Below are 26738 nucleotides of genomic sequence, written 5' to 3'. Positions count from 1 at the left end.
ATCGTGAGAGGTGGCAGCTCTGATATTGCAATATTTGATCATATAATGAAGCCCTGAATGAGAGGACAAAGGTGGAGAAGAAGCCCTGAGATTTGTCAAGGAAAAGCAGATTAGACACTCAAGTGGAAAAAGAGAAAAATAGATTGGAAGGGTCCAAACTGGAGTTGGAGAAGGCGTCAATGCGTTGGTTGTGGACTGTGCTTTTGGTGGACAGCAGGCATGAGATGGGATGGTAGATGGAGAGGCAGGATCCAGGGTTTTTTGAGGACTGAGGAGACCTTGCTTATGTTGTGAGGAGAAGGAGCTATGGGGCACAGAGAGTTTGAGAAGGAAGAGGTTGTGAGCACGGTGGCAGCAATGAAAGCAAGGAAGAGGGAAGGAATTTAATTAATAAAGCAGAAGGACATGAGATGGGAAACTTTGTGTTCAGTGACAGGAGAGAAGGTGTTAGAGAGAGAGACAGACAAGGTAGCAAAGGAGAAGTATCATAGGCATGATAGCAAGAGAACAGAAATTAATAGGAGTAAAACAGCTGAAATACAGAAGAATTAGGGCAGTAAACTAATTTAAACAAGCAGAGAATCAGCAGAGTAGTGAGTCAATTCATAATGCAAAAGTTTGGAAGCAGCAAGTTAACTAACTGTGGAGAAAATGCAATGGATTATTACACAAATGGTGTATGAATTCTATAGACTTTATTTTATTATTATTTCTCTGGTCCCGGTGGGAACTTTACCAAAGACCCAAGGAGAACTTTTATTGTTTAAAAAAAAAATCTTCAGATTTTGATTTTTCTGCTGTTGCCTTCATACCAGGTTCAAGCATTCAGGACTTCATCCACGCTCTCGAGACTCAGAACATAATGCTGGAAATAGCAACAGGGAAAAATATCACAGAGAGGCTAATACATAATGGGGCTATACAAGTATCCCGTGAGCACCAGGTAGTGTGTGTCTCCTTTTTTCTTTAATAATTAACCAAGATGCCAATGTGGATTCTGTGGAACTTGTCTGAATGAAGCTCCTGATGGATAAGCGTCAAAGACATGAAGGTCAAACATAAGCCAAAGTGAAATTCACAAAATTGCAAAATAAACACATCAAAATTTAATTCAAATATGGCCAGATTGTGGCCCTCCTGCATCCAGGAGAAAAGGGGCTTGAGGTTCCATGGCACCACTTCCAGTACAGGGGGTGTCAGGCTCTTCGAAGCCATTTTGTCCCCCTTCCTGAATTTGCGCTTGAACAGGACAGGGCAGAGCTGCACCAGTGCACTGGGAAGTGTACGCTGCACCAGGGACAGGCAGATCATAGCACACTCCCTCCTCAAAGTAGGGGGGAGATCAGAAAGGAGACTGCGGGCCTAGGATTCACAATCCCTCTTCAAGGCAGCTCCAGAGTCGGCTCCTTACACTGGGCAAATCACTGACTGAAGATGTAGACCATCTCATATTAAATAATATGCAATAATCTTATATGGGTAAGCAAATGGGCTTATATTTAGCCAGGAAAGGCCTGATTTTGAGCTGGGTCAGTCACGCACTTAATTTCTGTGGTTGCAGTTTTACCCTCGCAGTGGATGCATTTTATTGATCTGCAAAACCAGGCGTTGTCTCTAGAACTTGTTATAAAAGTGGAACAGCACTTTATTTTAAATGCAAAACAATCTGATGATATATGACTGTGACAGATACTGCAAACACATATGGTATCTTGTGAAATATGGCTTTAACTTTATAAATATTAACTGTATCTTTCACCCTGTCCTTGAAAGCATGAAAACTTCAGAGGCTATTGTATTGAGATGGGCCAGATGATATGGACAGTAGAATATTTAGAGGCCTTTGTGTCAAGGCATGCTAGATGGATTTGTGCATTCCTGGATCACTGGGCACGATTTCCTGGGGGATTTGGAGTCACTCAGGCTGTGTCTACACAGGGATAAAAAACCCATAGCTGGCCTGGGTCAGCTGACTCAGGTTTGTGGGGCTCAGGCTCCAGGCCTGAAACACTGCTGTGTAGATGTTCAGGCTCTGACTGGAACCCGAGTTTGGGACCCTATGAGAGTGGAGGGTCCAGAGTTCAGGCTCCAGACCAAGCCCAAAAGTCTACACAGACGTTTTTAGCCCCTTAGCCGAGGTCAGCTGACACAAGCCAGCTGTGGTCATGCCAGAGGTCTGTCATCCCTGTGTAGACGTACTCGAAGAGGTTGGTATTTTTCATGAATCATGCTGGTTACGCAGATACCCAGCCTTAGTAGCCCTCTCCCTGCACCCAGGAAAAAGGGAAGTGACCGTTTTTACCTGATTCAAGAGACCCAGGAAACATAGAAAGTGGTCTGTGGAAAAATGTTAGGTTACAAAAACAATCAAGGTACTTCACTTTATTTTCATTTACTTCCTATTATAGGAGGAGGATGAAATAAAAAAGAATGAAAAACGGGGGTTGGGGGAGATGGGAGAGTGTTCTTTTTCTTGGCTGGGTCCCAAGCAGGGTCCCCAAAAATGAAGCTGAGCACAGAGCCCCACTAACTCTAAATCCGCCACTGATAGGAGAGGTGTGATGGTGCGCAGTGGTAAGCTTGCACAATTTATTGTCTTCATGGGACTAAAATGAGGGACGTTTCACTGGTCTGAGTCTGTTTGTCCATATTCATGCTAGGTAAGCCTGACTTAAACTCAACCACATTTACTAATCTTCTGTAGATACAGGCTAACACCTTTTGGCTCAATTTTAGCAGGTCAAGCTATAGCCTAGACTCCTGCCAACATATAGGCAAAACTAATTCTCGCATTCTTAGATTCATCTTGCACTGAGTGGGAATGTAAACTGTTGAATAGTTTTCCTGATTTCCCCTCCATTAGAAAACACCTTTGAACTTCTGTCTTGTCTTGCTTTTCTTCAGAGCTACAGGTTCACAGTTATGTGCAGCATAGAAACAATCAACTGCTTTCCAGTGCTTGTGAACATCATTAGCAATGCATTGCTGCGAACCTTAAATTCCACTGCACAAATTCGAATCTGGAGTCATCCATTTTTTAATGTAAGTGTCATAACTTCACTGCCAGGAATGCTTCTAATACATATGGTTGGGAAAGAAATATCTAATTGCTCAATATGTGATCGGGTTTTTTATTAGGAAGCAATTTTGTTTTCTCTCTTTATATGTATAGGTCCAAATTCACCACTAGTATAAATATACACTTTTTTTTTATAGCAGAGTTGGGCCCACATATACAAGTGGAGACTTTGGCTCATATCCTTCTGTTGTGAAAAAGAGAACTCTGCACCATAGCCTGTGTGTTGGAGAACCTTTTCAGGGGTTCATTGGCCCTCCCTAGTCATGAGTCTTGAACCACTTCCCTTCTAGTGCCTCCCCCTAATCACTGAGTCTCTGGTGTGGAGTAGGAGGGGGATGTGGAGAGGAGAGGCTATGGGAGGAGACTTGAAGACACAGGGGACCTCCTTGTAGCCTGGTGTTTCAGACACTCAGCTGGGTGGTTGCAAAGCCAAGTTCAAATCCCTCTCCAATATCAGGCAGATGGGGGAATTGAACTAGCTCTCCCGCATCTCAGATGAGTACCTTAACCGCTGGACTAAAAGTGATAAGGGGGCACCTCCTCCCAAATTTTATGACTCTAGACCTTTTAAAATACTTGGAAACAAAACAAATCAAGTGGAATGAAATGTGTCCTTCCACCTGAAACAGACTTTTTTGAATTTGTGGAAATCTTTCAGAATTTTCAGATTTGATTTGACCTAAACCAATTTTCCCCCAAATTTTTCTGAACTGCCAGCAAAGAAAAAAACCCAACTATTTGCCCAGCTCTGGATGCGATACCCAGACTAATACAATGCAGATGTTTTCTTCAGATGTTTTCTGATTTTTTTTCGCCCCCAGGTGAATCGTCCAGAAATATGGGATTATTTTATTCAAAGCTATCTTATTTTTCTGCTGCTTTTACTTCCTGGTTTCCCACCCCACTTTGCAATGAACAGCATACAAGATTATAAGGTAAAATCCTTGAATTTTAGCAGTCATTATGTAAGGGGAGGCCTGGATAGATCTCAGTTTCAGTACTGCATTTGGTTTGGGCTGTCACATTCTTACAAGGACATAGCTTGCAGAGCTCAGAGGAGAGAAATCAAAATACTAAAAGGCTTTGGAATTAACCACTCTGAGAAACAGCTAAAAGACCAAGGCATGACAGATCTAGAGAAATAAAACTGAGAGCAGAGGCAGAGGGATAGCTGTGTACAAATATGTAACAGGTCAAAGACTGGTACTCTCATGGTAGAAGAAGGCAGGTTTAATAGAAGAGAGGTTACATACTATATCAAATTGCAATTATAAAATTAGTTTGCGGGCAGATCAGATGGACTTTCAGTGTTTCTCAAATATGGCCACCCGAGGCTTTTCTTGCAGCCACAGCCTCCTGGGCTGTGATTAGAGGACAGGAGGCAGAGCAGTGGCCGCTCCCCATCCCTGTTGCTCCTGGATGTCCTGTCTTGGTGTTGGTTACTGAGGCCAGCAGCAGGGGTGCTCCTCTCTGGAGTCCCCTGGTGCACGCCACTGTAGGAGCAGGCAGCTGATGAGTTCCCCACCTTTCCAGGTGTGGTGGGGCTCAGGCTTTGGGCTGAATAAATCTGCTATGAAAAGCGATACCTGTATGTTTGTTCATATCACTTTTCACAACAGACGTAACTAGCTAGCAATAAATAAATTACAATTATTTGGACATATATATGTGCATATTTATTTGATTTGCCTAAAGCTAATTAAGTATTTTAGGAAAAAATGTGAGAGTGGCCACCAGCAAGAATTGGTGGCCACACTGAGGCCACCAAAAAAATGGTGCTGAGAACCTCTGGACTAGATGACTGACTTAGGTTATGGCTACACTTGCCATGGCAGCGCTTTGAAGCGCTAAGTGTAGTCAAAGCGCCAGCGCTGGGAGAGAGCTCTCCCAGCGCTGTCCGTACTCCACCTCCCTGTGGGGAATAACGGACAGCGCTGGGAGCCGCGCTCCCAGCGCTGGGGCTTTGACCACACTGGCGCTTTGCAGCGCCGCAATTTGCAGCACTGGAGAGGGTGTGTTTTCACACCCTGCTGCAGTGCTGCAAATTTGCAAGTGTAGCCAAGGCCTTAGAGGTGATTATCTACCAGTATGAAAGAATCTTCTGAAGTCTTTCACTGAAAGCAATAGAGTTGTATCAGGGATCTATCTAGCTACCTAGGTACACAATGGCTTCCATCATGGTAATGTCTGAGGGCCTCCCAAATATATAAAAATACACATGACAATAACAGTCTCTCTCTCTCTTCCCCCTGTCCTTCCCTCAGTCTTTCCAGCCTGTAGGAAAAATATCATGATTAATGGATAGCTTTCTGTTGGTGTGTGAAGAATACACTGAGGGAATATTAAATCTGCGCGCATGATTCCCTGATGTATCTCTTTATCCATCTACTTGATTGTCCTATTATACACAGCATGCTCATCTAAACTGACACGAGATACATCCCTGGGTTTGCTTTAATGAATGCCGACAATCATAGCAAGACTTTGTTCTGGAGCTACCTTGTTAACATTTTGTAGACACCGGTTAATGAAGAATAAAAAACGAAAACCAATATTTCAGGGTACACTATTCAGATATTTCCACTGCCATCGGGGCAAGAAGCAACTAAAGAAGGAATGCAGGAACAAATGGGGTGAGAGAGATAGAAGCAGGGGAAATAGACATGTGGACAGTGAGGAGGAGGAGCAGAGAGCAGCAATAGCTAGAGAGAGTGAGAAAGGGGAAAGTCCTGTGATAACTCTACAGAGGAAGAAGAAATGGAGATTTGTTTGTACCTTTATTTCCCTGAGCCAATTCTGAACATGAAGTCAACTAATTGGAAGGACTGTTGTTGCTTTTAAAAACTCTCTAATAATACCTCTCTTTTTCCTTTCCTCTCCTAGATAAAAGCTCGTTCCCAGCTGCGGGTCTCTGGGCTCGTCCCTTCAGCCTACTGGTGTGGGCAGGCTCTGGTGGATATTCCCTTGTACTTGATTCTTCTCTTCTCAATGTTTGGAATTCTCTTTGCACTGAGTCACAACATTATTATGAGTGCCGGTGAAGCTCTTGCCCTGGTAAATCTGATTATTTAGATAGCTGAAAAATAATTCACCCTTGAAAACAAGAGAGGGAAATCCAAAAGATAAAGTTTACCCCTCTCTCTTCACCAGGGAAGGGGAGCAATTAAACCAGTCAACTCCTGGCTTCAGAATTCATTTAAATTGTAATCCCTTGTGCCAGTTGGATCTTCAAGTGCCTGCACCCATAGGTCAGAGAAAGGCAAAGGGGCCAGTTTTTTGCTGGGCATTCATTTGAAAAGATTAAAATTTGATCCATGGCAAAATTTTGCCATTTCTGCCAGCAAGAATTCTGAATTTGCCCCAGATGCAAAAAATGGATTTCTCATCGTGAAATGAGATTCCTGTTTGTGAAAAAGGTCTTTTGTATTTCCCCTGGCTCTCTCCTCCCCACCTAGTAAAACGAAAAATTCAAGTTTAGCCTACAAGAGATTTCCCAACAAGTTCCTGTTATGTACAAGTGTTCCCAGAATTGACCCTTCTGGAAGTTGTTGTCAGCAGTGCAATTTCACTTCTAGGGAAACTGTGTCTAATTCCGTTTTAAGTTACACCGGTGCAAACCCAGGGGAAGCTGACTGATTTTAGGGATGAAATCCTGGACACAGACAGATCTGAGAGCAGAACTGTATATAGGACAGCAGGTTTTCCCCCTAGCAATAATAATCACACAAGGAGGAACATAATACATTCCTAACAAGTAAATGGTCACAGGTTACTTGTTAAAGAGCCACACAGTCTGTAGCTCAGACGGGGCTATCGCATTCACAGGTGCTTAAATCTTTGTGCTGTTTAAGAGGAAAGATGGTCTAGTGGTTAGGACACTAGCCTTGGAGATGGGAAACCTGCATTCAGTTCCCTGCTCTGCCACAGACATCCTTGTGATCTTGGGAAAGTCACTAAATCTCTCTGTGCCTCAGTTCCTCATCTGTGCACTGGGGATAAGAGCTTTGCCCTGCTTCACAGGGGTGTGGTGAGGACAAATACATTACAGACTGTGAAGTGCTTTGAGGCCTATTGATGAAAAGGGCTATATAAGACGTAGGCATTTTTATTATTTGTTGCTCTATTTTTTCTTCTTCACTGTGTTGTGTCTGAGTTTCCCCATCTATAAAATGGAGATAATAAATCTTAGCCTCCTTATAAAAGTACTTTGTACTTAATTGGGGGAGGGTTATCCCTTGATCTCAGTATTATTGTCATTTAAATTGAACTAGAGTGGTGCAGTTTTATTTGTTCAGAACAGTTCACTTATCCCTAATGAGAGCTTTCCTCTCTATAGTTTACCGGTATTATTGGCTATGGAGCATCTATGGTCCTGTTCGTATATTTAATTGCCTTCACATTTCGAAAGCGATGCAACAGCTGTGATTTTTGGTCTTTTATCCTCATAGTGGTAAGCAAATGGCTAGATTATGTACAGCATGCTGTAAAGTTTATGAAACGGTATTTCAACTTTTGAGCGTTCAGGTGATGATACAACTGGAAACATCCTGTGCAGCTCCAGGAAATAGAAAATCACAGTCATCTTATAACAGAGACAGCTCTGTACCTTTAACTATGATGCATTATTCACATCATTTTCTTCTTTAATGTCCTCTCCAATCCTTTCTCTTTTGATACTGAAATTTCAAGTGGTTTGTGGCCCCCTACCCAGAACTCCCAACTCTCTATGGCTCCACATTTTTTGTGGTTGAAAACAGATTTTTTTTTCTCCCCAATATTTTGCATGGGGTGAAATCTCATAAGCAAAATCTTTTTGTGTGTGTGTTTTTTCAAATGGAAATACAAAGTATTCAATGGCGGCTCCAGGCACCAGCGCTCCAAGCGCTGCCGGTCCCTGTGAGGGCGGCAGTCAGGCAGCTTTCGGCGGCATGCCTGCGGGAGGTCCCCGGTCCGCCGAATCCGCCTCCCATGCTTGGGCAGCCTGCCTGCTGTGCTTGGGGCGGCACAAAAGCTAGAGTTGCCCCTGAAAGTATTGTTCTTGTGACCTGCCTTTGTCTGTTAGAAAATCTTAGTCTGGATCTTGTAAACCACAATCTAAATAACAGCAACAAAAATCTCCCCCAGAGTTGGTCTTTGGGAAATTGTACCACCCTGGATCCAGTCTTATTATTTCAGAGGCTTGGCCTCATAAACAAATTTCTTGTCCTGAATAGGGCTGGTTCAAAATTCTCCGCTTTAACTGCTTTTTGATGGAAAGTTGATGATCTTGTGTGTGAAAAGTGTCTGCTTCACAGAGAAAACTTCTGTTCTTTGCAGCAGAAAATGACAGAGACATTTTATAACAGAGACAGTTTTATACCTTGAACTAAACCTGAAAATCAAAAAGATTTTGATTCTGAAAATGCTGCTGCAATGCCTCATACTTCCATTCTCCTCATGGTCCCAGCTCCCTGGTCAGACTTCGGCTCCTATGATGCACTATGGCCATGTGAGCCGCCTTCCTTTGCCAAGAGGGGAGACCATGGTGTATGATGGGAGCTGTAGTCTGACCAGGGAGCCCAATCTATGGAAGAGAATGGGAGCATGAGGCACCTGAACTACGACTCCCTGAGGGTATTTCAGAATCAGAATATTTTAGTTTATTTGCTGAAAACTTGAAACTTTCCCCAGAGAGGAAGAAAAAATAATTCTGACCAGATCTAGCCTTGAGACATCTTTCTATGTTGGTCTGCAGGTTACTGAGTTGTAGCTGAATACACCTCAACTCCTTTGGTGCCTCTTGCAACCTAAATGAACTTTCCAGAGACACCCTTTTAAGAATTTTGTGTACTGCCAAGGCTAGACATGAGGTGCAAAGGCCCTAGAGAACATCTTTGGTTTGTACGTCCTGCAGTTCTGGATCTAAAAAGGTTCAAACATCACGTCGTTGTCATTTTTCTACAAGGTTGGGGAAAGGATCCCTGAGAGGAGATGTTGTTTAGATATCTGCATATTCACTCTGAACTCTCTAAAAGCTCATGGTAAAAATAAATAAATAAAAAATCAACAAGCTAAGATGTTCGCTGTCACCAAGCTAATTATGCTGCAGCTTAATGGAAGGTTCTTTCCCGGTATTTTATGTACTAGAATATGCCAATGTATGTAGTGATGCCAACGCCCTTGATTTTATTGGAAGTTTCATAATATTTGGTGTGTTTTCTTAAAGTCCCAGCTCCTGGAGTCATGTGATCACACGAGGCTCTGTTTTAATTCAAAATAAAAGTAAATGTGTAACACTCACCATTGTGGAGAAAAGGTTGAAGTATCACACACACACACACGTTGAAGTATCACACACACACACACACACACACACACACACACACACACACACACACCCCAAGCTCAAAAAAACAGAAGGCAAATAAAAAGAATCCAATTTTTAAAAAGTTCTTGATTATTTTTTAGAACCTGACTCATGATTTTGGAATGTGTAGGATTGACAGTACGGCTTCTGACCGATAATAGGTTTTGAGGGTAAAAACCAAGTACACTCTAGAGGGCAATGGAGTGACAGAAGTGTTCCTCTCTCCCAAACACCAGCTCTAACCCATGACCCATGTGTTTTGTATTCAGTATTTCTAATAAGTAAGTTGTGCAGTAGTCACCATATAATCCAAAATGTTGTCATCCAATTGTTGGCAACAGTGAGCAAAGATTACTTTTTTTATCTAGTATGATTTACCTTCTTTCTTCTTTTTAGGTAACACTGGTTGTCTTCATTATTAGTACCATCACGTGGCTCACTTCCAGCGAGACAATTTTCCATTATTGCTTCTCCATTTTGATTCCTGTGTATCCATTAACAGGTGTTATGATCAGGTCTATACAGGTAAACTATTGTACTATGTCATGAAGAAATTAGGTGCATAACTGGCTATGCTTTCTGGACAAACAAAACAAAGCTAATGGTTTCTCAGTGGGAAGCTGGCAGTAACACCCTGGCAAAGAGCTTTGTGGTTTCTCTAAGGCAAAGATTTTCAAACTGTGGTCCATGAGCTCCATTTAGGTGGTCCGTGGATAGTTCCCTCTAAGGTGCGCGCCTGGGCAGCCACACGTGAGAGAATGAAGGGCCACCCACCTAATTAGTGAAGCTGCACAGGTGTGGCTCTGCTGACTAGGTGCCTGGACCCTGGAGAAGACGCACATGTAAGGTGAAGTGGTGGCCTTGGGGGGAATGAGAGATAGGTGGGGAGGGGGTAGTGGGGTGAGAAGAGGAAGTGGGGGGGATTTGCAATGTGTAGGGCTGCGGCGGCCAAAGAGGTGACTTTCCCCAGCTCCAGGGCTGTGAATGCAAGGGAGAGACGGCCCTCCTTCCCAGCCTCAGCTCACTGGCTGCTGTGGTGGGAGAGATACTCCCCTCCTTCCCAGCCTCAGCTCGGTGGCTGCTGTGATGGGAGAGATACTCCCTTCCTTCCCAGCCCCAGCTCGGAGGCTACTGTGGTGGGGGAGATACTCCCCTCCTTCCCAGCCCCAGCTCGGAGGCTGCTGTGGTTGGGGGGAGAGGGAGAGACACCCCCCCCACACACTCCTTCCTAGTGGCTGCCGTGGCAGGAGAGACCCCCTCCTTCCCAGCCCCAGCCCAGGGGCTGCCACGGTGGGGGAGAGAGGGCACATCCATTGCATTATAAAGATAAGACTACTGATATTAAAATACAAGTTGTGTGCTTTTATTTGTAGAACAAAAAAATGTTAATTATTATTAAGGCTTTTTATATATATATATATATATATATATATATATATATATATATATATATATATATATATATATATATATATATATATATATATATATAACGCTTTTATCCAAAGTGCTTTACAATAGTTAGCTAACAGTACAAACAATGTTTGGAAAGATCCTTAAATGGTCCGCCGACACCCTCAGCAATTTTCAAGTGGTCTGCAAAAAATAAGTTTGAGAATCACTGCTCTAAGGGGTCTAATTTTGAAAATTGCCCTCTGCAATCCCCATTATAAGACTCTCCTCTTCTTCCCACTTCTCCTCATAGGTGCTAAGGAGATAAAATTCTTGCACCTGATAGAGCTATTAGTCTTGGAAAGAAGAGTCTGATGATACTTGTATTTGGGGGTGTAACTATTTCCCAAATAGTATTAGGACACCCAGATTCCGAAATCTATATTTGCCCTTCGCTACTGTGAGGATTTTGAGTGAAATGACAGAAATGTTCACATAGTTCTGAAATATTTAATGACGTGTGTTTTCTTTCTTCTAAAAGTATTATATTAAAGTTTTACAGGATTTCTACTGAATGTATTTTTTCCATCCACAGATTTTTATAGAATATGATGTTTACGGTTCTATTGGCAATTGGGGATTCATACTCATATCTGTCTTTGCAGTAAGAAACAATTTGAATATTGCATTCTTATTTTGCAGAGGCCATGCATTCTAATGTGGTGACTATATATTGCATTTGTATAATTCCCTGCAGCTAGCAAAACGTACATAATGTGACAGATGTTTCATGGTGATATCTGTTGTACTGAGATAGAGTTTTCCAATGTAGCCTAATGCTCATTGGCAGGAGAGGTTAGTCCGTAAACCCAGGACCTCATCTGTCACCTTATTAGAGAAGGTGGGACTGTTTGAGGCTTTTTACCTATGAGGAAGTGGGGCAAGAATATCAGACTCATTCCATACAGAGCAGAACTTAGACTGGATTTGAGGAGGCAGTTGAGAGGCTGCTGGCCAGCACCCAGTTACTGCTCACCTGAAACAGGCTAGGGAAAACAAAATAAGCCCCAGATCATGCAATGAGCTCAGCCTTACCTTTTGCCATTGTGCTTATGCAATAAAATGTGATTTCTCTACTAGTATCATCTGTTGTCATTTTATGCTTTCGTATTAGTTAATACAAATATGAACTTCTTGTGCAATTTTAGATACTGTACGCTCCAACCGAATTGATAAAATTCAACCCAAGTCAATGGACTAGACTCTTATTACCATTTACTACATTCTCCCCCCACCCCCGCATATATTTTGCTCCGTTATTACCACCAGTGGTAGTAGCAATGGTGAGAAAGCTAGTGGAGACAAGGCGCCAGTGATTACTAACATTTTACCTCCATGCTGTCTAGGCCTGCTCTGAGCTGAGTTCAATGGCATGGAGACTAAAACACTGGCAACTGACCTATGCCAGTTCCACCACCACTGCTACCAGTGATGGGAAGCACTGAGGGCGGGGGGGAACCTAGGATACCCACAGCTAAATAACAGGAAGATCATACTTCAATATGACTATTAAAGCTGAAACATTTTCATTTAATTGTTCTTTAGATCATATCAGAGGTAGCCTTATAGTTGGGGCGCTGCCAGCCCAAGGGCAAGAGGGTTTTATTTTGGCATTTATACATGAAATACATTAAGATTTGGGAGATGCTCAGATTCTGTGCAAGTGGGGCCAGAGAAGTACCTGCGATGGATGGACGGATCCCTAAGAGGAATAAAGAGGTGAAGCAGATCAGGATGCCAGAGTGATCAATATGGAATAAATACCCACCTAGATTAGATAAGAGGGAGACGCAGGGAGAACTGAATTAAAATCTTATTTTGCCTCTCCCGTTAGAATTCTAATAAAATGAACCTAATATTAACCTACAGTTAACATTAAATAGCCAGGTAGCAGCTCAGGAGGTGACTAGTACATGAGAAGAAGCCGATCCCTCTTTTAAGGCACTTTACCTAAACTGTAATTAAAATGTATCAAATACAATGTTGCTATTTTCATTCATGCAACATTGACTGTTTCTTCTTTTTTTTTCAGCCTTACCTCCACTGTGTAGTTTTCATTTTTCTTCTTCGATGGCTGGAGGTGAAATATGGAAGAGTGGTTATGAGAGAGGATCCAATTTTTAGGTTTGTGCCCACACGTGCCCTTGGTCTTTTTTTGACAACACATTTTCCACAGAAAAAGTTGATATTTTCAATTTTTCACAAAACATTTTGATTTTTTTAAAAATCCATGCATAGTTTCCATCAGGTTCCACATGATACATTCCCCCCCTCCCAAGTATTCTTGCTTAAAAAAAATAGGAAATTACATACAACACATAATGTTGTTATTAATTTGTACTGTCGTGCCTACAAGTTGCAGTCATGGACCTTGACCCCATTGTACTAGGCATGATACGAACACAAAACAAAAAGATCGTCCCTGCCCCAAAGAGAAGTGGTGTTAAGTTTGCAAAGCCACATGTTCAGAGGTTAGGAAAATCCAGTAAATAGATTGCAGGTGCACTTCGATACTGTCTTTCTCTACAGGATCATGTACTATTTGTTCTTAAACCCTGCCTCATTCAGGGCACAGAATGGACAGTGAATAAGTCAAAGGACTATAAGAAGAGAGAGGTTGTTCTTTTATATTTCAGCCACTGGTCTGGGACATACCAGTGCTGGGTTCTATTCCTGGCTTCTCCACAGACATACTGTATGACTGATGTTGGGCAAGGCTATCATAATCCGTATGCAACACGAGGGCTGAATTAAGGTCATATGGGCAACCTTAATTCTGGGATTTCTTAACTTTTTGTGTGCTTGACTTTCCAAATAGCAAATAATAAAAAGCAGAAGCATTGAACCAAACAGCCATTCGGTCTTGCTCTACTCATAATACATCAGTTGTGAACTAGGACAAACGATATAATGCTGAGTTTTGACTCCTTTGATCGGTAGAATTCCCCTGAGGAAAGAGATCAGCCATCAAAATCCTGAAGAACCAGAAGAAGAAGAAGATGATGTGCAAGCTGAAAGGGCAAAAGTTAGGGAAGCAATAGCTTCTGAAAATCAGGAAGAGGTAAAACTTCAAGTTGTCCTTTTCTGTCTGTCTCTTTACTCTTCCTATTGGTAAATTACCCACTGGAGAAAAAATAATAAACATCAATGCAGAAATCCAATGTTTATTCTCTTATATTTTTCTACTTTCCAATTGGAATTAATAGATATCCTCAGAACTGAGACTACAACTTCTAAATAGACCATAATTCTCTTTTGTTCTCAGGCAATCTAAAATGAATGATCTTTGAAATAAGGATTGTGACCTCTTCTCTTTCAACGTCAAGCACATTTTTTTGGAGTTGAACTAATAATTACTAATGCAGCCTGTATAATAGCTAAGCTGTATGGGCAGGAAAGATGGCCCGTGGAAAGGGCATTAGCCTGGGACACAGAAACCAGTTCAGTTTCCTGTTGTGACACAGACTTCCTCTATGACCTTAACCAAGTCACTTAGTCTCTCTGGGCTACAGCTCCATAACCATAAAATGGAGAGAATAGTACTTTCCTATAAAACAGTAAAGAGGTGTTGTGTGTAGAGTGTGAGGCACATGGATACTATGGTAACGGAAGCCATATAGTTACCTAAAATAGTAAAAAGCTGTATGGGATTAACATGACTGTCTAGTAGATTTCACCACTGTTGCGCTTTTATCTCATCTCTTAGCAATGAAAATTCAACACACTTCAGCAGCACAAAATATTCAAAGAAAGTGTTCCGAATAAAACCTGTATACAGCAACCACACACAATAGGGAGAACAACTGGACTGTCTTTTATAGTGGGAGGGATTTGTTCTTTATAAATTCTCTCTCATTTCCCTCCTTCCCCAGAAACCAATTATCATTGTCAACGATCTGCGCAAGGAATATAAAGACAAGAAAGCCAGCTCGGTTTTTAAGAAAAAGAAGAAAGTGGCCACTAAAAATGTCTCTTTTTGTGTTAAAAAAGGTTAGAACCCAGGAATATTTTACTATAGCTATTTTGATGATTGTCTGATTTGAAGGTTACACCTGTAGACCACTCACTCACTGGAACGTCTCAGTTCTAGACAGCCCTCGTGGAATTTTTAATTAATGTTATTTGATCACAGGTATGAGTAAAAGGTTTCTCTTTTGTTTGTTTTTTCTTTCGTGGTGAATATGCCTGATGATCTGTTAGGAAGGGCAAGTCTTACTAAAAATTGATGCATATTCATTCTAGGAGAGGTATTCGGACTACTGGGACCCAATGGAGCTGGTAAAAGCACAACTATCAATATGATTACTGGAGAGACAACACTGACTGCTGGGCAGGTAGGTGAAACGGGTTGGACTTTAAAATAAAGATTGGAGTGAAGAACCCACTGCTAATCCTAAACAATACATTAAGGGAAACAGAGGATACTTCCGCAACTACAGCTGGGTAGGGGGGTGACTTGCAGTTCATGTAAACTTACCCTCACTAACTGTACTCTAGCTAGCTTGTGAAAAATAGCAGTGAGTGCATACTTCAGCACAGGCTGCCCAAACAAGTATATACCTGGCGAGGAAAGGAGGTGTCAATCAGGCTTGTGCAGTGTACACTGCAGTTCACGTCTATTTCTAGCCTGAGTACAGTTAGTGGGGGTGCATCTCCACAAGCTGCAAGTCACACCCAGGCTGTGATGTGGCTGTGCTTTGGACTCCAGCCCATAGCCTAGCACATCAAGCTCTGAAAATCGTTAATGAAAATTATCATCAGTCATTGTGATTGACATAAGAACATGTCACTTGCAATAAGCGAACAAAACGACATCAACGCTATTTCTGTAGACCAACCAACGCCAGAACACTTGAAATGAAAGCCTGCATTCTATCCATACCCACTGTTATATTTGCCTCAAAATAAATTAAAAGTAAATAACTTCAGGAATGAATCTTGAACTTTCACTAATGCTGGAAATGGTCTTGTAAGTCTTTTTATTGGCATTTTTCATGGGCCATTCATATTACAGTACCTGGAGCAAACATCTACCGCTATAGACCCTATCGAGCGAGAAAATGACCTGCTATGTAAGGGCCAGCTCTGCTACCTGTACTCAGTGAAACTACTCAGATAAGCAAAGGTTGCAGATCAGTCCCTCACTCAGTAATTCTCCCTTGTCAACTGTCTGAAATGGGCCATCTTGATTATCACTACAAATGTTTTTTTGATCCTGCTGATAATTGCTCATCTTAATTTATTAGCCTGTTAGAGTTGGTATGGCTCCTTCCACCTTTTCATGTTCTGTATGTATATATACATCTCCTTTCTGTATGTTCCATTCTATGCATCTGATGAAGTGAGCTGTAGCCCACGAAAGCTTATGCTCAAATAAATGTGTTAGTCTCTAAGGTGCCACAAGTACTCCTGTTCTTTTTGCAGATACAGACTAGCACGGCTGCTACTCTGAAACCTGTCATCCTCATCCTGTAATTTTAACCCTACACACTTATTGATCACAAGATTACACATGTGCAGAATAACAGATTGTTTGTTCAGGTGCTGACAAAGGGGAAAGATGCCACTGCCTCTCAACGGCGAGAGAGCCCAACTGGCTTTCTAGGCCACTGCCCTCAGGAGAACCCTCTCTGGCCTAACCTTACTGTGCAACAACATCTGGAGGTTTATGCAGCTGTGAAAGGGATGAGGAAAGAAGACGCCGCTGTTACTATCAAACGGTATGGAGTTAAACAAATCAAGCTTTCAGTTCGTGTTTCATATCTCAGAACTATAAAGCAGAGAGAAAGTAGAATTTTGCTGAAAACCAGAGGCTTCACAGTCAAACTGCCCAAACGTCTTCCTCTGGTGATTTAGCCAAGAAAATAAGCCACCCAGATTTTCTCATTTAGGGTGAGTTAGAATTAAAATTAGTGTGCGTTAAATGCTGGATGTATCTGTGTCTAAACGTTAGATGGTAATGTCTGGCGCTGAAATGTGAAATTAGGGGGATAATCAGTGATGTACTGTCCACTCTCGGCAAGATGGAGAGGGTTTATAATAGATTGGTAAAAGAACGAGGAGTACTTGTGTCACCTTAGAGACTAACAAATTTATTTGAGCATAAGCTTTTGTGGGCTACAGCCCACTTCATCAGATGCACAGAATGGAACATACAGTAAGGAGATGTGTATATATACATACAGAACATGAAAAAGTGGAAGTAGCCATATCAACTGTAAGAGGCTAATTAATTAAGATGAGCAATTATCAGTAGGAGGAAAAATAACTTTTGTAGTGATAATCAAGATGGTCCATTTCAGACAGTTGACTAGAGGTGTGAGGATACTGAACATGGGGAAATAGATTCAATGTGTAATGACTCAACCACTCCCAGTTTCTATTCAAGCCTAAATTAATGGTATTTAGTTTGCAGATATATATTTTTCTCCTGCTGATAATTGCTCATCTTAATTAATTAGCCTCTTACAGTTAATATGGCTACTTCCACCTTTTCATGTTCTGTATGTATATATACACATCTCCTTATTATATGTTCCATTCTATGCATCTGATGAAGTGGGCAGTAGCCCACGAAAGCTTATGCTCAAATACATTTGTTAGTCTCTAAGATGCCACAAGTACTCCTGTTCTTTTTGCTGATACAGACTAACATGGCTGCTACTCTGAAACTAATAGATAGTAGTATTAATAACAACAAATAATATAATTCCAATGATTAACAGAAAGATACTATCCTATTAGGAACAGCTTCTTTAAAAAGCTTCTCTTGTTTAGTTTCTGATGATTTTGTTGCTTAAAATAAAAAATTAGCAGACTTTCCAGAAAAAAATTGGACAGGGAAGCATGCTGAAACAGAAGGATTCTTGAGATTATGAAAAGACTTCAGAATGTGAGTTTTGGAAAGATTTGCACTCTTTGATGGGTTAGTGTCATTGCATGAAAGTACACAGTCAGATAAGTTTATGGGCACATTAGAAAACTGAAGCATCCATATTTTTCAGCACCATAGTATAGATCAGGGGTCGGAAACCTTTCAGAAGGGGTGTGCTGAGTCTTCATTTATTCACTCTAATTTAAGGTTTCGCGTGCCAGTAATACATGTTAACGTTTTTAGAAGGTCTCTTTCTATAAGTCTATAATATATAACTAAACTATTGTTGTATGTAAAGTAAATAAAGTTTTTAAAATAGTTAAGAAGTTTCATTTAAAATTCAATTAAAATGCAGAGGCCCCTGGGCAGTGTGAGTGCCACTAAAAATCAGCTTGCATGCCACCTTTGGCACACATGCCATAGGTTATCTACCCCAATATACATCCACAAGAATTCTCCCGTGGAAGGGGGAAGTAAGCATTTTCTGGGGTTACACAAGCCTTTTCCTTAGGAGAAGAGAATAAATGGAAAAAAAAGGCATTTAGCAGAAAGAAAGCAACGCGCCTCCAAAACAAATCATCTTCAGTTGGTACCATCAGGAAAAGAACTAAGAAGAATGCTAAAACTGAGTGGCCAAAGCTTCACCAGTAGTAGTGGAGAAGGGGGAAATGGACACCTCCTTTATCAGTGGGGGCAGAGCATTGTGTCAGTCAGAGGAGAGCAAACCTCGGGGGGTTCTGCTGAGAAGCCCAAATAATAGGGTATTGCTGGTTGCAGAGGTGGCGTCAAGGAGATGTGTGTCCCAAGCAAAATCCATCAGGAATCCCTACTGAGAAATGAAAACTCTTCTCTCCTCTCAGAACCCCTGTACTCTCTGTGGAAGAGGCTTCCTCCCAGGCCCAGCCACCCCCACCAATGGGAGGAACCCAGCCCACTCTTTCCATTGTGCTGTCAGTCTCAGGTAAAAGTGTTGAGTTGGGGAAAAGCCAAATGTGCATCTTTCTTTCTCTCTCTCTCCTCTCGCAGGATAGCAAAGGCTCTGGAGCTTCAGGATCATGTCAAGAAAGTGACTAGAAAATTATCTGCTGGGGTAACTAGAAAGGTGAGCGTTTGCGTTTTTCTTGGCTCAAACCCTGGGATGAATTTTGCTCCTTGTTCCCCAGTGTTGCATCTGGAATAACTCCACTAAGCTAGTGGAGTCCTTTTTGCATGTGCATTGATGTAAATGAGAGCAGAATCCAACCCCTCATTCTAAAATGAATTTTTGTTTCAAATATACAGTAGTAAAATCTCTGTTTGGGTGTAAACATATTGAAGTTATGGCTGGTAAATTATCACCAGAAAATAGCTGACGTGTTTCTGAAATGTCCATAGTGTGAATGAAAAATGTCATTGGTAAATAGCGGGTCTAGTTCTGTTTCCAGTTACATGGATGAGATTCTCTTTGCTTCCTGTGAGATGGTGGGGCCCAAGCATGCACTTTGTGCTGTCTCACATCAAAGGGAGTTACGTCCATGTAGTCAGTAGTACAGAATGTTGCACAGTATGTTGCTCAGATTGTTTAGCTTCTTTAAATCACAAGCATATGTGTGTGGAGGGAGGAAATGACGTCCAAGCACTGGTCTTTCGAAAGTTGACATATTTTTGGTTTGCTCTGAATTAGAGGATTTCAGAGTCCCGCATAGAAATGAATTTTATGCATCATTTTTTAAAGAAAATGAGTTACTTGCTCTCACTTACACCTGGGCACCACCACTGGCTTTACTGCAGTAGGCAGGAAGACAGAACTTAGCTCCCAGTGTCTGTTCTTCATTTTAGGTATGTTTTGCACTGAGCATGCTGGGTAATCCGGCAGTTCTGCTTCTGGATGAACCATCAACTGGAATGGACCCTAAAGGGCAAAGTCACATGTGGTGAGTAATCCCTGAACCAATTATTAGGCCTGTTTTTAACATCAGAACTAAATCCAAACAGCATAATAAAAAGTTGAGGGCTAAGACTTTTGAGATGGGAGTTTAGGCTTCTAAATCCACAACTGAGCACCTGAAAAGAGGCCTGATTTTGAGCATGTCTACACTGGCACTGGAAGGTATAAATTCCAGCTGGAATAGACATACCCACATTAGCTGATTGAGCTAGTGTGCTACAAATAGAAATGTAGCCATGGAGGCATAAGCAGCAGCATGGGCTAACTGCCTGAGTACATGCGTAGGATCTCAGATAGGATCAGACTCAGGCCAGCTATCGCATCCTGCCATTTTCACTATGTTGCAGCTACACTCCTATTTTTAGCACACATGCTTGCTCTGATCAAGCATGTGTACGACTACGTGAGCTGGAAGTTACACCCCCTGCTGGAGTATAGACTTTCAAGTCAGTAGGAGCTGCCGGGTGCTAAGCACTTTTGGAAATCAGGCCACTTATTAAGGTACATAAATATGGATTTAGGAACTTAACTTCAGGCACAGGAAAATCTTGATGTAACCCTTTGTTCAGGGTGTTGTACCCCTCTATGCCAGGTTCACAGATGATATGATTCTGTTACAGTTCTCACCTAGAGCACCTGATATTTTAGCTCAAGCTATAGTGAGCTCAGGCTTTTAGCTATGGAGATTCCCCAGTTGTATCCCTGGTGTCAACCAACATGTCAGTCATCACGCTGGCTTAGAAATTTAATCCCCTAATGGCCAAGATCCGTCTAGTGCAAGAAGCATTGAACAGCCAAGCAGATTAGTCCCCTTGATGAGTCGCTTTCCTTCACAGTTACATGGGAGGTTGGGTAGGCAGGTATACATTGTGCCTTCTCTCCCACCATCTGCGTTAGCATTGCAGGGACAGCTGCAACTTAGACTCTACAACTGATGGTACTATGTTTTAGTTTCATTGAGAATTCTGGCGGGAGCTCACATCCCAGCCATTTGCAATCTGAAAAAAACCAGTTGAGGCTCAGTTTCAGTTCAGGGGATGGAGCGAAATGTAGGCTGGTATTTATTTTTCTCTGAGCTGGTTCATCCCATCCCTTCTTAGCACTGTTGTCTACTTGACAACTGTCTCCTCTGAAACCACACTATCCTAATTCTCACTGGCCAAAGTGAAACACATTTCAGCTAAAGCAGGTACAAAAAAGAACTGAACAGCCCCTCCACACTAAATCAGCACTGTGGCAAATCTTATTTCAGAGCAACCCGTCAATGGAATTTGGTCATAAATGGGAAGTTCAAAGTATTTTCATGTAGACATCAATGTAAAGTGGTTGTTAGGTTTTAAATACATTTCCTTTGTCGTTTTGAGAGGGAAATACAATAGAAAAACTTGTTTGGCTCTTCCTCTGAAGTAATTTTTGTATTTCTTTTCAGGAAAGCTATTCGGGCTGCACTGAAAAACAAGGAGCAAGGAGCCATCCTAACAACCCATTACATGGAGGAGGCTGAGGCAGTGTGTGATCGAGTGGCCATCATGGTCTGTGGAAAGCTCCGGTAGGCTGTAACATAAATCAGCTCAATAGCAAGATGGATACAATAGAAGTTCTCAGGGAACAGGCAGATGTTGTGGATCCAGCCTCATTCATTACACCCACCAGGATGTAAATTCTCAGAGTATTTCCTAGAGCTCCCCACTTGCCCGCCTTCCTCCCGCCATGCTATAAAAACAACAGGGGGATTGAGAATATTTACTGGAGCTCTGCTCTGGACAGCTCCGGTTGAATTTATTCCCTGACATCCACTAAGAGGAGAGGGTCTTGGAGGCAAGACTCTTTGTCCATTACTAAGTATTTCCCACCGTGTTGCTTTCTTTGTCTCCAGGTGCATTGGTGCTGTTCAGTACCTGAAAAGCAAGTTTGGCAAAGGTTACTTACTGGAAATTAAAGTGAAGGACCCAGCGCAGGTTGATTGCCTCCATTTGGAGATTCTGAGGATCTTCCCACATGCAGATCGTCAGGAAAGGTAACTGCAAAATACATCAGGGTCCCGAACCCCCCTGAAGAGTTACTTAGTGTATCATTCCCACCACTGCAGTTTGGCAGCAACCGTCACAGCCTGAGCAAAGCTCTCTAGTTGGGAGAGATTAAAAGGGTACCGTCCCTAGCTGGCAAGCCGATTAGAGGCTGTCATTGTCTCTGGGCCATGCAATAAGATACAGAAGCTTCTTGTTCTTTCTCCTTCCCTTCTGGCCCCACACATGAGCCAGACACAGTTTGACTCAAAGTGGTGTCTACGAGCTAGACACAGGACAATGGATGAAGTTTCTTTTTCCCCTCAGGGTTTCCTCTTTGCTGGTTTACAAGATACCAATGCAAGAAGCACTGCCTTTGTCTCGGACGTTCTCCAAGCTAGAGGCAGGTAAGAAAGAAACTAGCAGCAGAAGGTTAGGCTCACTCGAAAAGGACTTGTAAAGAGGAAACTTTTTTTTTTAACTGTATCTTCATTTCTCCACAGCCAAACGAACCTTCGGCCTCGAGGAGTACAGCTTCTCTTTGAACACTTTGGAACAGGCATGGGATTTCAGAGTTATACACAGGACTCCAGGCCTATTGTAAAGAAATATGCAGGGACAGTTTGCATGTGCTGCAGAATTTCCGAGGGAACAAAGAAGGCAGCACAGCACAATGATCGAACTTTGGAAGGAAAAAAAAAGGGGGGGGAGGCGTTTATTGGAGAAAGATTCATTTTCAAGCTTCTAAAGGGAATAATTATAGCAGTGAGGGTCAGATGGTGGCCCAGCCTGGAGAGCCATGAAGAGGGTAAAAGGGCAGATGATGCCTTCCTGTTCCCCTGCACTGGTATCCGCATGATGGGTAGCTGCATAGTGGGCAAAGCAGCTCCGCTCCCGCTAAGGACTGGGCAGCACAACTACACTGGTGCACTAAGGGACAGCAGATATCAGGCTGGTACAGGGGTACCTCGACCTCCTGGAGCAGGGAGCAACAGGCAGACAGATCATGACTGAGCCACAATCTGCTTTGTGAGCTGCTCAATGCACAGGGCATGAGGCAAAGCCGTAACTCACTCCTGTGTGAGTGAATTAAAAGGGCGAACACCCCGCTGTGAAACCTCCCGTTGCAGTGCCTATCGGGCATCATGGTTTGAAAGCCCCCGTAAAGAGCCATCATTACATTCCAACTGCAGAGTTTGGCTTGAAATCTGTGTACAGAAACATACATAGAAGTGAATCAAAATAAATATACAGTCTTAGAGAGGATGAAGGTCTTTTCCAAGTGTTGCTCCTGACCTTTGGCGAGCTGGTGAACAGGAAATCAGAGGGCACTTGTTGCTGCTCTGAAGAAAGCTGCATCAGCAGAAAACTTGTTTTCTGTGGTGTTCATCTTTGGGGCAATTGCAAACCCATGTGTTGCCTTCATAAAAATAGGAACAAATGTTTAATGTATTTGTTATCGGTGACAGCAAATAACCAGACTTTTGTTGTTGTCCATTTCAGGTGTTCTTAGAACTCTCCCGTGAGCAAGAAATGGATAATTTTGATATGGCTTTGGAAGGAACTTTTGAGTGGAAAAGACTTCACCAGGAAGACCTTTAAAAGGGTTTATATTTTAATCAGTATTCATGTGTATGATATAATCATGCACATATTCACGATCTTTGCCAAACACTTACCCGCACAATAAAAATTCAGACTGTAGCTTTGCAGCTTCTGTACTTTGGACAAGGGAATAATTTTTTTAAATTAGCCCCTCTTTTGAGAAAATAATATTTTTAAAGGTGAAGGCATTGGGGTACTCAAGGTGAATCGCTCTGCATACAATAGGTGTTCAAGAAAGTACAGGCCTGCAGCTGCGAAACAAGTCAGTGAACTTGACATATGGGTTGGGCTGGTTGCTATGGATGTGGAAGCATGCTTTGAAGTGAACCGTTAACTAAATATGGACATGCCTTTTTAGCCAGAGTTCTGTTCTGTAGTTAAAAAAAACATCCTCAGCCTCCGCCATCCGAATGAGACTCTGGGCAGGGGCAGCTCTATGTCAGGCTGCATTCAGCGGAAGGCCTGCGGGAGGTCTGCCAGTCCCACGCCTTCGGTGTACCCGCTGCCAAATTGCCGCTGAAACTGGGGGACCGGTGGACCTCCCGCAGAAATGCCGCTGAAGGCAGCTTGACTGCCACCCCAGGAACGCACTTGGTGTGCTGGTCCCACCCCTGACTCTGGGTCAGATCTTCAGCTCATGCAAAGCAGCATAGAGCTGTCAATGGAGCGGTGCCCGTTTATTCCCACTGAGATTCTGCCTGCCTCGTTTACAGATGTTATATAAACCATGCAGTGAGTGCGTAGTGCTTTACGTGTTCAGGGTGTAACGCAAACTCTCCAACTTGGAACTGTTTGGTAGGAGTGCTGCAGCACAAGTGTCAATGAGGATGGCGTGTGCACCTGAACAAGGCTAGTCAGGAAGCATAATCCGACTCCTCGCGCTCTCCAGCCCTTTGTGTGCTCCCTTAGGCTATGGCTACACTGGCGCTTTTCAGCGCTGCAACTTTCTCACTCAGGGGTGTGAAAAAAACACCCCCTGAGCACAGCAAGTTACAGCGCTGTAAAGCTAATCCTCTCGTGGAGGTGGCGTACCTGCAGCGCTGGGAGAGCTCTCTCCCAGCGCTGGCGCCGCGACCACACTCGCACTTCAAAGTGCTGCTGCAGCAGCACTTTGAAGTTTTGAGTGTAGCCACAGCCTTAGTCTGAAGAGAGCAGGGTAGGAATGAGAGCTAAAGCCTCACAACCCCCCGAGAGGTAAGTATTAGCCCTATGGAGGTTAATGAGGCAAAGAAAGGCTAAGTGACTTGGACAAGGTCACAGGGTGAGTTAGTGGCGGAGCAGTGACTGGCGCTCAAGTTCCTGTCTCCATTCCTGTGCACTTTCCTCTGAAGGGAAGTGAATAACTGAGAAACACCATCATCTAGTGCACAGAAAGAAGTCCGTTTATATACAGGGCATCTTTCTATCTTTAATTATAAAATCTAAGCCATTATGTGGTCATTTATTATGTTCTTCTCATTAGAGGAGAAGTCTGTATGAAGTTGAGCCTTCAGTCATAGGTGGGTGACTTCAAACACATGGCAGTTTAGTCAGTGGAGTAACTAGAAATGATTTAGCGTCCATAAGAACATACTTGTGCTCTGCTTGCTTACAATATCACTATCACGAGTCAAACCTGCGGCTGATTGGAGTCTGAACTAGCATCATATAGGTAGAAAATGTCATGTTCGTTTCATGGGAATACTTTATTAGTGCCCACTTTTGCAACAGTTATAGGCATGTAGCAGCCTGCAGAGTTAAGTGGCTTGTCTTACACTCTGTATGTTGAAACATAAGAAAAGATGCCGAAACAGCTTATAAAATTCATCCTTTTCCCTGAGGGTTTCAGATAATTTGCTGCATAAATCATCCGAGAACCGTCCACCCCTCAAGTTGATTCTGTTGTGTACTATTCTGTTCGCTCTGTTATATAACAATATGTTTTGTCAGCTTGTGCTTTTAGGTAGGGTGCGGTGACTCTTAACTTTTCAATGCGTTTACAATTGTACAGCCCTGCATATCTGCACAGCTTGGTGAGAATACTACCTTGGGTATTCGTTACTTCATTATCTTTAACTGTAGAAAGACATTTAGGCCCAGATTTTTTAAGAGCGTTTAACACTGCAGGAGCCAGTCAGTGGTTTTAAGTTCCTCTGTGCCAACATCCCTTCTGAAAATGAGATTTATGCTCCGAAATTAGTTAGGCGTTGCAATGATGAGTACTGCAACACCTCAATACCTTTAAAAATCTGGGCTTTAAGTTCTACCTCTACAATTCCAGCAGTTGGGGCACTTCCCCGACTCAGAAAAAGGAGGAGACAAAATTATGTTTTAAATCTCTTAATTTAAGAGAGTGCCTTTTCCAAATGGTGGGTTCATTCAGGTCAGCCGTTCTGGAGCCCCAGACTGTGTAGTGAAGATGGGCACGTTCTAATGGTGGGCTCCTGACGGGTTCTGAATGGATCCCGAGAGTTGCTTAGTGCGTTCCACTTCCACTGGATGTATTGGACTGAGCTTCAGCGTTGTTAGGGTCGGACAAAAAATTTTTATTCTGCCATATTCAAGGCAACGGGCCTGAGTCTCTGGCCAGCTTCATCCCCTTTGCACTGCCTTGTGGTGCAAAAGCAATGCAATTTGGCCCCAATGTTCCTGCTAATAGGTGCAAAGCTGGCGTAGGTGGCTGTGGGGAGGAAGAGTGGCTAGAGCTCTGCTTGACTAAATAAAGCCCCTTGGGGACCATTGCCAGATGGTGAGCGTTAGAACAGACTGGGGCCTGTTCTAAAATGCACTCGGGCCAAAGCCGGGGGAAGAGAATTGGGGAATCACAACCTGCTGCCTGATGGCATCCCCAACATGCGCACTTTGCTGCACTTAGTGGAAACTAACATGTCAGAGAACCTGCCCCCAATATTTCAATGCTCTGTGCTCCCTGCCCATCAAGCAAAAAGTTTAGCCCTATTTACCCAAGATATATTTATGTTTAGCTTTATTTTGTCTTATGGCTTTCATTCTATTTCTGTACTCTGTCAATTAAAGTCTGATTTTGTTGAAACCAGAGGTACATTGTAAGTTTCTACCTGTATCATGTCTCAATGCTTTCCAAAAACACACTTCTCAGTTTGGAAGTAAACAAGGCATTTTACCCCATAAAGGGGTTTGCTCAGTGCAGTAGCGCTTCCTTGTGGTCAGATGTGGTGTAGCGGCTGTCTCCCCATATGGTGCCCCCTGCCCATGGTCGCTCCATCCCAGCATTGGTTTCTCTTCTCACAACCTGACCCTTTGGGCAAGTCATACTTTAGTCCACCCCTTCTGGGATAGCAGAGGCCAACCAAGCTATCATCCAATGACCTTACAGCGCATCTTTCCTCTGTCTCTGGGCTCCACGTTCCTTACATCAGTGGTTCTCAAACTTGGGCCGCCGCTTGTTCAGGGAAAGCCTCTGGTGGGCCAGGCCGGTTTGTTTACCTGCT

At 42.8% G+C, this 26738-nt stretch overlaps 1 protein-coding gene across 1 annotated transcript in view; it reads left to right on the top strand.

Moving 5' to 3' along the window:
• Positions 1–26738, top strand: part of LOC120383139 — a 124498-nt gene that overhangs the window by 37837 nt on the left and 59923 nt on the right. The window contains exons 21-39 of the mRNA XM_039500760.1: positions 816–943; positions 2905–3042; positions 3901–4014; positions 5963–6133; positions 7416–7529; positions 9822–9950; positions 11413–11481; positions 12910–13001; positions 13818–13938; positions 14750–14867; positions 15120–15211; positions 16419–16597; positions 18778–18853; positions 19570–19664; positions 21108–21227; positions 21555–21695; positions 22012–22091; positions 22188–22243; positions 23188–23283. Coding sequence (XP_039356694.1) covers positions 816–943; positions 2905–3042; positions 3901–4014; positions 5963–6133; positions 7416–7529; positions 9822–9950; positions 11413–11481; positions 12910–13001; positions 13818–13938; positions 14750–14867; positions 15120–15211; positions 16419–16597; positions 18778–18853; positions 19570–19664; positions 21108–21227; positions 21555–21695; positions 22012–22091; positions 22188–22243; positions 23188–23283 — 2129 coding nt within the window. The remainder of the gene's footprint in view (positions 1–815; positions 944–2904; positions 3043–3900; positions 4015–5962; positions 6134–7415; positions 7530–9821; positions 9951–11412; positions 11482–12909; positions 13002–13817; positions 13939–14749; positions 14868–15119; positions 15212–16418; positions 16598–18777; positions 18854–19569; positions 19665–21107; positions 21228–21554; positions 21696–22011; positions 22092–22187; positions 22244–23187; positions 23284–26738) is intronic.

This window comes from Mauremys reevesii, linkage group 15, assembly GCF_016161935.1.
Source record: "Mauremys reevesii isolate NIE-2019 linkage group 15, ASM1616193v1, whole genome shotgun sequence".
Lineage (NCBI taxonomy): Eukaryota > Metazoa > Chordata > Testudines > Geoemydidae > Mauremys > Mauremys reevesii.
Note: the sequence above shows the minus strand (reverse complement) of the source record. Positions and strands in the feature narration are given on the sequence as shown.